The 14,686-nt window shown below is 40.4% G+C and overlaps 1 protein-coding gene across 3 annotated transcripts in view; it reads right to left on the bottom strand.

Annotated features, from left to right (window-relative positions):
• The window catches only part of RFTN1 (raftlin, lipid raft linker 1), a 121,257-nt gene that overhangs the window by 68,776 nt on the left and 37,795 nt on the right, over positions 1-14,686 (bottom strand). For all 3 annotated transcript variants that reach the window (XM_014578660.4, XM_006133255.5, XM_075922109.2), the window contains exons 3-4: positions 11,636-11,822; positions 1-109 (exon numbers count right to left, since the gene is read on the bottom strand). In XM_014578660.4, the coding sequence (XP_014434146.2) occupies positions 1-109; positions 11,636-11,822 (296 nt within the window). The remainder of the gene's footprint in view (positions 110-11,635; positions 11,823-14,686) is intronic.

The raw sequence follows: 14,686 nt of genomic DNA, 5'->3' as shown, positions 1-14,686 counted from the left end.
TTTCTCAATAAAATCTGGTATCTTTTTTTTGTCCATGAGTTGGTCTGAGGAGAAGCAGGATTCTATCTCCAGTGTGTATCCTTCACTTTGAACATCACTTTTCACAGATCTGAAGAGACAGAAAAATACACAGACAGCTTTTAAAATTAGATCCCAAAGTATCTATAGGCACTAGCCCTTAATAAAGATTGGTTCCATGCAGAACTAGCATTCAGTCAAACCTTGGGTCGCAGCACACTTATTACACAGAATTCAATGTAGCTTTATAGCTCAGGAGAGCCCACAACTGCAGAGACCAATGTATTATGCAAGGCTATCCCCAAATGATTGTTGAGTTATGTCTGAGTGGCCACCTAACCCCTTCATCTGACCAAGGTATTATGCCTCTATTACGGTCTGCAGGATGATACTGGGGAGGTAAGAGCCGGCAAGTGCCTCTTGAACTTTGAAAGGGGCAGGTTCTACCCCAGTGGATTGACAGTAGGCCTGCGTTACCACTTTGATGGATGAGCTCCCCCTTCTCTGCAAGTATAATGTCCCAAGCTAAGTGAGAGAGCCAAACATCACAGAGATCTAACAGAAGAATAGAGTCAAAAGGAGCGAGTGTTTTATGGACAATGATTTATTTGTAGGTGAAAGAAGCGAAATCCCTTCTGTCATCACCTATCTGGCTCCAAGAGCCAGATTTTTTTAAAAGTAGAGTTTTTGCCTCCTTTTGGTAAGAGTCAAAAGTTTATTAATTTGTCCCATTATCCAAGACAGTCCACATATACAAAAAGAATGGTGGTTGATTGTAGTGAATAAGGGATATAAAATGTGCCATTTTTGTGAGAAAATCATGGAGTCGATCTGGGTAGGTATTTTCCAGCTCACACAACATAACAAATAAATAACACACAAAACTTTTCATCCCTGGATCTCACAGCATTTTATAAACATCAAAGAAGTCTCATAATACCCTTCTGAAGTAGTTACTAATATCTCATTTTTACAGATGGTTAAACAGTCACAGAGACCCTTGTTTTGTAACTCTTACTCCAAGAATGTTACTTAAATCAACAGAACAGAAGAACAACCATACTAGATCAGACCAAAGGTCCACCTAGCTAAGTATCCTGTTTTCTGACAGGAGCCAAAGTTCCCTCTCAGCTGCGTGGCGGAGCAGCCATGCTGCTATATTCTGAGCTCCATGCAGAGGCTCAAAGCTCCCTGCACAGACAGGGAAATCAGCTGAATGGTGGGGATGGGACCTCCCTAAACTGCAGCTAAACTGCCACATGCTTCAAATGGAAGTCAATCAGCTGAGATAAGCAGGGAATGAGTGGCTGGGGGGAGGGGTAATTAATTGGCTTAGGGGAAATCCCCCCAAGATGCCGGGGGGGGGGGGGGCAGAGGCAGAAATCCAGCAGTCTCTTCAATCCTCCTGGGAAGGGGGAGTCAAAGGGGCTGACTGCATGGGGTAGGTGGGGGAAAGAGGGAGTGATTGAGGGCTGGCAACTGTGCAGTGAGGTGACTGTAGGGGACAGTTTGTTTGGGGTGTTTGACTCACTGTAATCCTCTCAGGCTGGTTTGGAGGGAGGGGGAAAAGCCTGGTGTGTGTGTGTGTTTGCTAGGAGGACACTTACATGATTACATTTCAAACAAAGTTTGCATATAGGGTGTAAATGGCTTAAGATAAGAAAGAAAAGATTCTTGTAACAGTTTCAGAGGAGTAGCCACGTTAGTCTGTAGCTGAAAAAATATTAATAAATAGTGAACAGTCCTAAGGTGCTGCAGGACTATTCATTCAATTTTAACAGAATTTTGTGGAGTGTTGCAGTTATTTAAACTCTGAACTTAATGATTTTTTAAAATGCTGTGTTACTAATTAATACATGGTAAATTGTGTTGCATTAAGGTCAGATCTTTGCTATCTGGAAGAGTTCTAGTTTTTATGAGTTAGAAGTAGCGAGTACTAGGTGTGATGCTAGTTGTTTTGTAGGCTGAAACCTCCTTTGCAAGTGCTTTGGAACATGCATCTGTCTACAAACCCTGAAACCAGGTGTTAATTTGTTCTGGGGTTTCTACTCTTCCTCCAGTGGAAGAAGGCTAATTCCCTACCTTTGTACAACACCTTTGTAGTCACTAAGTGTACCTCACAGCAAATAGTCACAGGTGTCTTGTTTTAATATATTTTATTCCACACATATGGACTGCTTAAAAAAATGTACATATGGTGTGTGTGTGTGTTTTGTTTGCATTGGTGGTGTACATCAACACACTACCTCAATATTAGTGGTACACAAAAGAAAATTCAACCCACCTAAGGATTATGTTTTCCAATGTGAATTACTTTGCATTTATGAACATTTAATTTCATCTGCAATTTTGTTGCTCAGACTCCCAGTTTTGTGAGATCCCTTTGTAACGCTTCACAGTCTATCTAGGACTTAACTATTTTGAGTAATTTTGTATCTGCATCTGACAAAGTGGCTGTGACCCATAAAAGCTTCTGCCTGTTAGTCCTTCATGTGTTACAGGACTACTCCTTTTATTTGAGAATATCATGAATCTTGCACTTCCTGCATATTAAACCCACACATTTTCATAAAGTAAATAGCTATATTTAGATAGAAAGCAAGATATTTCACACCAGCATTAGTTCTTACTCAAACATTGTTGGATTTTTATGTCTTTTTGTAATCTTGACTTCAGTATCTAAATATTTTCTTTTAATGGTCACCGTTATATAGGACATTTCATCTGTTATATCAGTAGAATGTATAACCTCTGCTTCTTGAAAATATTGCTGTATAAGGAATTTAATAGGAACTGTTTAAATTTATTAATCTATGGAAAATCTACATCTATAGCTAGACATATATTTACATGGTTATTTAGATTTTTTTTTTTTTAGAAATCTTGTATGCAGCATTTCTATTTTGAAGTTACTGATGAAAGAATACCATTTTTTGGCAAAAGTTTGCATATTTCATCACAGTAACCTTGTCTTTAAACTTTATAAAAACAATAATTCCACGGCTCCCCAAAACACAGGCTATTATCTACTAAAAATATACATTTTTTTAATTAGCAGGACCAGATATCTGGCATCCAAGAGTTTTAAAAGAGATGGCCCAGGAGCTCGCTGGAGTATTCATATTGATTTTCAGTTAACCTTTCAACACTAGTGAAATTAAAAAAAAAACCTGAAAGAAAGCTACTCTTGTACCAATATTTAAAACGAGGCAATGAGAAGCACAAGGTAATTATAGGCCTGTCAGCCTGACACTGATCTCATGCAAGAAAGTAGAGCAGTTGATATGGGACATAACTAATAAATAATTAAAGGAGACTAATATAATTAATGCCAATCAACATGGGTTTACAAAAACAGATTCTGTGAAATCAACTCAATATATTTAATGAAATTACAAGTTTGGTTGATCATAACAATGGTTTTGATATAATATACTTAAAATTCTGAAAGACATTTGACTTGGTAGCTCGTGACATTATGATTTAAAAACTAGAATGATATAAAATCAACTTTGCACACATTAAATAGATTAAAAGATAGTTAATTGATAAATGCAATTGGAAACAAGAAACAATACTAAGCAGGTGTGTTTTTAGTGGAATCAAATCTTGGCTCTATGCTGTTTAAAATTCTTGTCAGTTTCCTGGAAGAAAGCAAAATCATCACTGACAAAGTCTGCAGATGGCACACAAATCAGGAGAGTGGTAAATAATGAAGAAGAGGGGTCACTGATACAGATTGATTTGGATTGCTTCATAAGCTGGGCACAAGCAAATACATTTTAATATGACTACATGTAGATGTATGCATCTGGGAACAAAGAATGTAAGCCACACTTATGGATTAGAGCAGCGTTTCCTAAAGTGTGGTCCGTGGCCCAGTACCAGTCCTTAGAAAAAAAATACCGGTCCTTAGAAAAATTATCACGTACGAGCTGATTCATTTGTGTGACGGGGTAGCAGCAGCCCTCTTGGGAGAGAGCCCACCACCGCGGCATCTCTGCCAGGCATGCTCCTGGGTGGCGGGGCTAGACCTGGAGGGCACTAGGACCCAGGGAAAAGGCCGGACGCCGTGTGCACCAACACAGAACACCCGGTGCCGGACACAGCCAGGAGAGCTGGCACCAACTGATAAAGCAACTAGGATTGGGGCCAGGAGATGGGGAGGAACAACCCACCAGGCACCATGCACACCGATGCAGAACGCCGGATGCAGCGAGGGGAGCAGGCGCCAGCCCATAAAGCGGCTGGGATTGGGGCCAGGAGGGGGAGCAGAACAATCCACTGGACAGGTAAGGCCAGTGACACAAGTTATTTGCCTATTCATCATTTGCTTAATGAATATGCAAATAAATGTTACCTCCAAAAGCTTGTGAATGGGTTTACTGGTCCCCAGTATCAAAAAGATTGGGAACCACTGGGTTAGAGGACTATCCTGGAAAGCAATGACTCTGACAAAGATCTGGGAGTCAAGGTAGATAATCAGCTGAACATAAGCTCTCAGTGCAACACTATAGCCAAAAAGACCAATGCAATCCTTGGGTGCATAAGCAGAGGAATCTCATGTAGGTGTAAAGAAGCTATTTACTTCTGTATTTGGCACTGGTGTAATTGCTGATGGAATACTGTGTCCAATTCTGGTGCTCCCTGTGACGTTGGCAGACCAAGTGCCAGATTATGCCAAGCCTTCTAGGCCTCACTAAGACCTGATAAATGAATAGGTGGAAACTAGTCTGGGTCACCTGTATGTTAATATTGCTACAATAGATATTAGAGTTGTAAGAATATGTTTAGTATTTAAACTTTATGAAATGCTTGTAGGATGCGGCAAGTATTAATCTTACTTATAATGTCTACATCTCACCTTATAAAATAAGTGTTTGCTCTGTAACTATACAAACATTTGCTAAGTCTGTAAACCCACAGTAAGGGAAGAAGCATTACCAAGTGTAAAATACTAGTTTACCACAAGAGGCATTATCTCCTCCCCAACAATAGACGGAAATGGACCAGCATGCTCAGCTATCAGATTCTGCACAGATCTTTGAAAGGGGAGGGGCACATGCCTGCAGGGCAGCAGAGATCAAAACACTGTGCAGAGCTATCAGGACAGGCATTGTGGCAAAAGTCAGTTCTGCAGACAAAACAAACAGCCATGTTCACACTGGCTCTTTGTTGATAATAAAGGGAAGGGAAAAGAAAGAAGTCTGTCATGTGGGAAAGTTTTCACCAAAACTGCATTTTTTCCAACAAAAGTACCACTGCAGCATATACTCTCTCACTTTGTCACCAAAAGGCAATTTTTGTTGGCAAAACTTGGTAGTACAGACATGCCCTTGATCACATGGTATAACTACCTAAATGGGGAACAAATATTTGACACAGACTTATCAGCCTAAAAAACAAAAGTTGGATGTCAAAGCTACACAAATTCAGGCAGAAATAAGGCATACATTTTTTATAGTGATGGTAACTAACCATTGGAAAAATTTACTAAGGCTTATGGCAGATTCTCTATCATTTGCAAACATTTAATTCAAGATTGGATGTTTTCTAAAGGATCTGTTCTAGACATTATTTTGCTGAGTTCTATGGCCCATGTTATACAGGAAATCAGACTAGATGACCAGAATGACCCCTTCTGGCTTGGAATCTATGACTTGCTCTGCTTCAATTTACCCATCTGTAAAATGGGGACTCATCATGAGTTGAATCAGTTTCTGATGTCCCCTGCTGGAAGCCCCACTTTCTGGCACTCCCTGACCAAAGGTGTCCTTTTCCAGGAAAAGAGCTGAAAGTTTACAACTGCAAGAGCTGCCTAAAAAGTCCACCCTGGATCAAATTCTAGCATGACCATTAAGAATTAGTTCTCTAGCTTTTAGAAAAGCCACAACAGACAGAAGTCAACAACTGGAGCCCATCAAGAAAGCTAAAAGTAGTTTGTTGTATCTTGTAAGGCACAATTCTGGGTGATGGTGGACAGGGGGGGAAGGATTTTCCCTATTTTAATGCAAAAAAAAATCAATCCAGATTCCACATTGAAAAATTTAAAGCCCAGATGACCATCTTACATTGCATATTCATTGACTGCTGAAAAATTAAAAGGAGTTTTTCTCGTGAGATGCTCCACAAGTTCAGACAATCCTGTGACAGGATTATACTCATAGAACGGGTTCAGAGGTTAAGTAACTAAAATGAACTGAAGATTTAAAGTACCAAGTAATCTGAAGAATTTACCCAAGGTTCCATATATACTAGGATTAGGATTCCACAACTAGAATTTGCCAGGTTTTCTATTCCCTGCAACAGAACTGTGCACTAGAATGCAAACTCTCATTAAAAATGTTGATTCTAGCCATCATAGTTATGATAATAACCTTAACATGTAAACACAGTGTAAATATTCTTGAGTATATAGACAATGTTCCTGAAAGGTGTGATCTACTCTATTTTTATCAAATATGAAACATAGGTGTCAGAGTCATGGAATATTTCACAGCTAGTCATACAGAGAACGTTTAATTTATGTGTTTTATCCATAACTTCATATTTCCTTCCATGACTTTCTAAATGTGAAAAGTCTCAAATCTCCTGTCTTTAACTGTCCAAACTGTGTTTCCCATCCTCAGCCACTTATACAATATACTCCTCATTATGACTGGATCTCTAGTGTATATTGAAAATGGAAAGTGTGGGAACACCACCAATAAACAGTGACTATTGTATTGATTGTATTATTTATGTGCTCACGTAAATCATACAAAAACTTCCACCTTCAAATGAAGATACAGCAAAATTTCAAATCTGCTACAGATTCCACAGACCTTAGGTCCAGCTTTCCAGAGAGTCTTGATTACACCAAGCAATGTACTGTTAGTTGGATTCATCTGGAACTATTTTGTTGTTTCTTAATAAATCACAAGTCATACAATGAATGAAATTCTTCTTTATTTGAAGTGTGAACTCAATGTCTTTGAGATTCCTTTGCAGGTAAATAAAATTGATATAATCCAAACTGTGAATACTTGTGTTTTGGAATGTGGGGAAATAAGAAGAACAAAGTAGCGTGATCTCATCAAGTGTGTCACTGTACAACAGATTTCATTATTTTAACTGAAAAGGAGAATGTGTAAAGTTTGAGATAAACCCAGTGCTCTGCTTTGAAAACGTACCCCTCAAATAATAAAACCACTGATTCTAAACCTCATTGCAATTTTTTCCTTAATTATTGTTTTAATTATTAAAGCTGAAAGCTGCATAAGGACAGATCTTAAAGATTTTCAGCAGTATGACAAAAGAAGACCTCACTAGAGTCCAATTTATGACTACCTACCTCACTTAACTACTGTAAAGAGCATGCATAAACACAGGGAGCACCAGAATTGGACACAGTATTCCATCAGCAATTACACCAGTGCCAAATACAGAAGTAAATAGCTTCTTTACACCTACATGAGATTCCTCTGCTTATGCACCCAAGGATTGCATTGGTCTTTTTGGCTATAGTGTTGCACTGAGAGCTTATGTTCAGCTGATTATCTACCTTGACTCCCAGATCTTTGTCAGAGTCATTGCTTTCCAGGAGAGTCCTCTAACCCAGTGGTTCCCAATCTTTTTGATACTAAGCAAATTATTCTAAGCAAATTACCCATGAGCCTGTGATATAGATCTCTCTTAACGGAGGGGAATATGTTTTCCTTTTTGGCACGTACTAGTCAGTGTGTGGGAAGTGCAAATATCATAAATAACATTTCATTTTAAAATTACTGAACACTAGACAGGCATGCCACACCAAAGGTAGTTAGGAGAGCAAAACAGGGAACAAACAACATTAATCCAGTGCTATGGAGCTGATACAGAAAATTCATTCAAAATCCAGTGTTAGGATTGTTCTATTAGGAGTAGGTTTGACACAACAGCAGTAGATTCTCAGACCTAAGAATGTGCTGAACACCCAAACAAAAGATCTGAGATGAAATATTAGAGTCAGAAAATAAAATACCAAAGAAGAATAGTTAGTTCCCACATACGGACCACTAACAGTCTCTTCATTTAAGCTTTTGTTCCCTCTGTGTCATTCATAGAGATAACTGATCTTACCCCTATTATTCTAATTCTGGTTAGTCAGAACCTTCTATTTATTGGAACCTAGAAGATTTACCCAGGACAGGAGGCTGGAGGTGTGGGGTGTCAGAGTCAGTGCAGGAGCTCGGGAATGTGGGAAGCTCAGGGCAGGAGGAGGGGGGCTTGAAGGGTGTGGAGTCAGAGTTGGGGGGTGAGGAGGAGCTCAGAGCACAGCGTAGGGGATGCAGGAGTCACCACACAGGGTGCTGGAGTCAGGGCAGGGGGTTCAGATGTGGGGGGAGCTCAGAGTGTGAGTTAAGGGGGGGGAAGGGAGAAGCCAATGGCTATTACCCAGGGCTGGCATGGAGCAGCAGGAGCCATGCAGCCCCCTAGCCAGCTGCTCCCTGGGGCTGGCCAAGGATATTGGGGGCTGTGTGGTCTGCCTGTTGGTGCCTGGGGCACCAGGAGCTGTGCAGCCTAGTCAGAAGCCGCTCCGTAGGCTGGCCTGGGATGGCGGGGGCTACACTGGCCAGGCAGTGGCTGCTCCCCATGGCTGGGGTACTTGCTGCCTCCATATGGTCATTCTGCACTATGACTACTTTCTCATGCTCGATGGCCCCCTGTGGTCATTTGGGAGTATAATTGTCCCTGCTGTCACAGCCCTCCCTTCCTTACCGAATTCACAGGCCATTTGGGCCAATTTCATGTTCATAGGAATTTAAAAATAGCAAATTTCATAATGTCAGCTATTTAAATCTGAAATTCACCTGGTTCTAATTGTGGGGGTCCTGATCCAAAAAGGATTCGTGGAGGGTTGCAAGGCTATTGTAGGGGGCATTGTAATACTGATACTCAACAGAGGCAGCAGTGTGCGGGGTGGGGCAGTTTGCTCCATGGAAGCCTGTACGTGCAGGGAGCCAGCTTAAAAGCTGGCTCTCCACACATACCAGCTACCGCCTGCTCTTCCCCTGTACTGCTGCCTCTGCTAGAGAGGCAGCAGTGTGGGGGAGGGGCTGCAAATAACCTGCACTGATGAGCCCATGCTCATTGATTAACAATGTACAAGGTTACACTTTCACATCTCTAGTATGGTACTGTCACCTTTACTTCTGCACTGCTGACTGCACAGCTGGACCCTTAGTCATCAGCTGTCACTGTCTGGCCATCCAGCTCCCCTTCAACATCCTTTTGGGTCTGCTCCTCCCAGTTTGAGAAATGCTGGTTTCCCTGGTGAGATTTTAATATAGGTTAAGAGTTCACAAAGCACCAGGTTTCATGGAGCAGACCAGATTTCACAATCTATGACATGCTTTTCATAACAGTGAATTTGGTAGAGCCAATCATACGTGGAAGAGACAGGAGCAGACTCCTTAACTCCTTATTCCTGGTCTCGTGTCTCAGTCACAAAACTGCAGGCCCCTTTGCCAAGAGTAGTGGTAGACTGCAAAACAGCATGAGGTTCCTTAATTATGAAATCAAAACAGATCAGTTGACAATTATTTTCAAAAGTTAATCTTCCTGGGATGCTTAATGCCTACAATAATGAAACATGGAGCCTTTCTCCCTTAGGCCACTGGTTCAAATTTGGCCTTATTTGCCGTTAGTAGTTATTTGCAATTAGTAGGGATGTCAAGTCACTCCCATCTGATGATCATTTTGTAGGCTACCAGAAATGAGATGATAAGGGACATGGTTGAGGTCCAAGTGAATGAAGAAACATTCATTTTTCTTGATTTGCTGGTCTTCCTGGAGGGGTGTGGCATTGCAGTATATGGAAAGGAAAGCAATGTGCTATAGCATGGGCAGCCAGGGTGTTGGGATCAACTTGAGGGTTCCAATGATGCACCACATTGCATGTTCAGTTGGACATCTACAATTCGAGTGTGGCTACTTCTGTTCATACTGGTGCACAGTACTCAGCTACAGAATACGCAGGGGCCATCATTTATGTTCACTGCACGGATGCTTTTCAGCTTATACTTGCCAGTTTCTGGACCAGGTTGACTTTTGTCTTCATCTTGGTGGCTCCCTTCTTCAGCTGGTCATGTAAGGTTAGCATTGCAGTCCAGCTTTATGGCAAACAAAGCTAGAGAGGGGCCATGTTGACCAATGTTGCTGCAAAGGTCACTTTCAGGGTGAGCTTAGCAGGATGGAATTAAGTGACTGAGATTGTGTGGGGATTTGGCCTGAGCTTCCATTTCCAGAGATACTCCTCCATGGTGTTTAGGTCCTCCTTCAAGGTTGACTTGATATCATTAAAGGTGGTTGCTTGCCATTGCCTAACCAAGGTCATCCACATATACAAATCTGTAAGACTTCACTGGTGACATGTTGCTCACGTAGACTCGGCTTGAGTACTGAGTCTAATGGCAGGCCATCAGCGAGGAACCAGGATGTGCTGGCTTTGTTGCCCATATGGACAGTTAGCTTCATATGCCTATGGACAGCAATGCCCACAGTAAGCTTAGTGTTTTGATCCTTGCAAGCTTCAGCATTAGGCCTTTAAGCTAGACTGTGTTGTAACAGGGCTGAAGGAGTATCTCTGATGTAGGAAGACTGCACGGCTTGTCTTTACTTGTCCTGCAAACAGTACACTATAGTCCCCATGGCTATCAATCCAGCATTAAATTGATTCTTTTGAAGTTGTTAAATCAAAATTTGAGCACTTCAGTAACTTGGACAGAGGTTATAGGCCTACCACAGCAGTGGGTGGGTGAGGTTCTGTGGTCTGCAACATGCAAGAGAGCAGGTCAGATAATCATGATGGTCCCTTCTGGCCTTACCATTTATGAGTCTAAATTTATTTTTTACAACTATTTACTAAAATTTCTATTTTTTTAAAAAGTCTGTGCCCTTTTATTATGAATGTCTGTTCTCAATTTCTCTCTTTTTTTAGTATGACTAAACAAAACAATCTACTGATTTTTATTCAATTGGGAGATGAAAATATAGGAAGAACTGTGCTCCCATTCATTTATTCTTCTCCAGCTTCTGACTGTGTTTCATGAAGGTATTCAATACACTTTAAAACACAGAACAAAGCAAACAGATTCATTTTCTATAGGTTTAAAATGAGCTGTACTACGTTGAAAAATTAAAAGTATTTTCATAGTTTTGCGGGTAACGTTTGTAGATAAGAAAAATGCACATTGTTTTACAATTTTCAGATTAATTGTGTTATCCACTGGCTGTATGTTTCTTTAAAGTAAATATTTTTCTAATTGAATTTAATACAATAAATTATTAGAAGAAAGGTCATGACATGGACTGCCTTCACAAATTATAAGGCTCAGAGTTTGTTTGCTTTTTTATGATAACAACATTCCAAAATGTAAAGCACATATCAACTTGCTGTTTTCTGTCTTTGCTGACAAAATGTAGATGGATTATAAACACGAAGAACATGTCAAACCTATTCAAGCCTACGAGTAAATATCCAAGCCTTGCGCAGCAAACATTAGCAATGACATTGCTACAATTTCCTGATCTAGGTCAAAACTCAGCAGGAAATCTCATTGTCTATTTTTATCCCAGCTCACTGGAAGTGTTTTACCTTTCTGTTTTCCTGATCAGCACAGCCCTGAAGATTTGTTCCTGCGGAGTCCTTTCTTTTTCATTAGTTGGCTGCACAAAAGGGTGGACAGCAGCCAAGATGAAACCCTGCTGATACAGTTCTTGAAGCTGAGATGGAAGATCACGCCAGGAAGAGAGCCTGATTGCAGAGGATCTTGGTAGCTCAGCTGGGAACAAAAACAAAAATTGATCAGTAATCCTAAATTAAACTATCGTTTTTTGTATTCCAGCCTCTTTGGAGGTAAGCACACTTCACACTGATGTGCACCATTACAGCTGATTTATCTGTTGTTAACTGAGGTTTACTTGATTCCAGAATTCTTAAAGATTGCTTTGCAAAAGGTTTAATTACTGCATAAATGTCAGGTCTCAGCAAGAGGGTCAGACTCACATCTATTACTATTAAAACACAAAGTTTGTTAGATTTTGGGTGGATAGTGTGGGGAGGGAGGCTTATTAAACATGCAGCAGCAAGCACCATTCCAAGTTTCAGGAGGCATTATTATATCCCACTATGACAAGGGTGGGCAATAAGCGGCCTATAGACCAAACACAGGTCAGCAGGGTTCACCCCTGACAGGCTGCCAAATACTTTATTTGTGTGTGCACAGGTATAGCCACTTGCAGCTCACTGTTCTGCAAATACATCTTTCTTCCTTGGCTTTGCTGCTTAATTCCTCTCTCCCTTGTCTATCATCTTTTCAGCTATCTACAACCAAACCAGGGATGAGAAATAAAATGGCAGCGGTTCACCAGGATTAGCCCCTGATGGGCCACCACTGCTATATTTACCTGTGCCTCCGCAGGCATGGGACCTTTCAGCTCCCATTGGCCATGAATTGCTATTCCTAGCCAATGGGAGCAGTAGCAAACAGCATAGACCAGGACTGAGCTTCCTACAGCTCCCATTGGCCGGGGACAGTGATCTGCAGCCAATGGGAACTGCAATTGCCTGTATTGTGGAGGCACAGGTAATATATAGTAGTGGTGGCCAACCAGGGACTAACCCTAGGGAAGCCACATCTGGCCCAGAGGTCGGAATTTGCTTATCCCTTACCTAACCCTAGTTTTGTGAGGTAAGGTCCATGGTGCCCTCAACACCCACTGAAATCAATGGGAATTAAGAGTATTGAGACATTTGCAGGAAATGTTCTGCTCCCCGCAGGACTGGACTCTTGCTGTAAATCACACCAGAACAGAGTTTGTTGAAAGATGCTGTTTATGCAAAATAAAGTTTTATTGTTTTGCATTTCCCATCAGATTGTGTGTGTGTACCCTTTCTGAATAACGAAAGAAGTTATAAAAAAACCTAATAAATATGCAAAACCAATAATAGTGAGGAATACTTTAAATAATAATAGGATAGTTTGTGCCTTATGTGTTAAGAAAAACTGTACGTGGCATATAAGAACATGTTTCAACAAAGGATAATGAAGCTTTAGACTGAAGGCTATATGGCATAGTTTATTATGTAAATAAAGAGTAAAACCTAAGAAATGTATAAGGCAATAGATATTTCAGCTCTCCAAGTTCTGTAACAGCACATAGATCATTTGGGACTCATAAAAAGAGCTATCCAATACATAATTTATAATAAACTTAAATAATCAACTAGACTGGTAATTTTATTGGTCTGTTAGGGAATAAAGTGGAGGGAAAAGCCCCAGTGTCCAAACTCAACTTATGTGTTCAAAAGTCATACCTCCTCTGGAGGGCTCTCCCTTCTACTACTTCTAATGATTACTCACTGTGCGCCGCCTCGGAGCATGCAAAGAGTAATGATACTAATAAAAAGAAAATATAAGATCAAGTATCTTTCTAACAGTGAGCTCTATCAAGATTGTGGACCAGTTTCCCAAAGGGAATGGGGGGAGCCCTACTGTGGAGAAATTCAGAATTGACCTAGACAAACCACTGGAGCATATGCAGTACAGAACAATGGCATACTAGCCAGCAGATAGTAAGGAGCTAGGTTATCTATTCCACTACTTTATTTTGAAATATCAAATTAACTAGAAGAACATTTCTGTTAAAATGCTGACAATTAATGTTGACATTGATGTGTCTTCTGTGGGCTTCAGGGTTAATAAGCTAAAGTAATGAATAGGGGTGATTTCTCTTCTGAAAGCTATTGTTTATTGCAATTTGCAGATTCAGGAGGACAATACTGTATCAGCTCCTATTTGGAAAAATTATTATGTTTGCTTCTACAAGGATTACACTTTAAAAAAACAGAATGTAAATCTTGAAATATGTTGTGTGGGAGGACCAGAATGTTGCTCTACCCTGCAGTAACTCACTTCTTGTCTTGGACCTTATTCAGAAACAAACATGCAAGAAATGGCACCATCATACCTTTAACTATTCATACTTATCTTTTGGTGCACCCTGTAATCTTTTCTAAATTTGCCTGAGATTTGAATACTATTTAAGTATGTTTATTTTGTTTGCTGGCCTCCATTTTTTTTATTTTAGGGGTTGTTTTTTTTTTGAGGGCTCATGCTTGCCTTGGGCATGGACACTGAATGTGTCTTTCATTATGTATATGGATTATTTTGCGTACAGTCTAAAAGAAAGATTTGGGGGTCTAGTGTAAGGTCAGCACATACATAGTAGACAGTTGCCTAATTACTTCCTCCCAAAAGCCATATATGATGGGAAAATGTCAAAGCAAACATATTGGTGCCGCAAGACAAGCACTTTACAACCTTAATATTATTTTTATCTATTTTAACATTCTCATAGAGCCACATCCAACCCCCAATTAAAGTCAATGGGAAAATTCCAACTGCTGTCAATATCAGATAGCATTTTTTACTTGTACATCTCTAAACATTTTACAAAGGAAGGGACATCTGATTTATCCACATTTTAATGGTGGGAAAACTGAGGCTGTGAAGTAAAGGGACTTCCCAAGGTCACACAGAAGGTTGGTAGCAGAGCAAACCTTTCCAAAATTCCAATATTTATCATAATTACGCAAGGCAAACCTGTGGATTCTGCCAAAGGAACATTCAAATTCTGAACAGGT

This window comes from Pelodiscus sinensis, chromosome 2 (genome assembly GCF_052426305.1).
Source record: "Pelodiscus sinensis isolate ZL-2025 chromosome 2, ASM5242630v1, whole genome shotgun sequence".
NCBI classification, from domain to species: domain Eukaryota; kingdom Metazoa; phylum Chordata; order Testudines; family Trionychidae; genus Pelodiscus; species Pelodiscus sinensis.
Note: the sequence above shows the minus strand (reverse complement) of the source record. Positions and strands in the feature narration are given on the sequence as shown.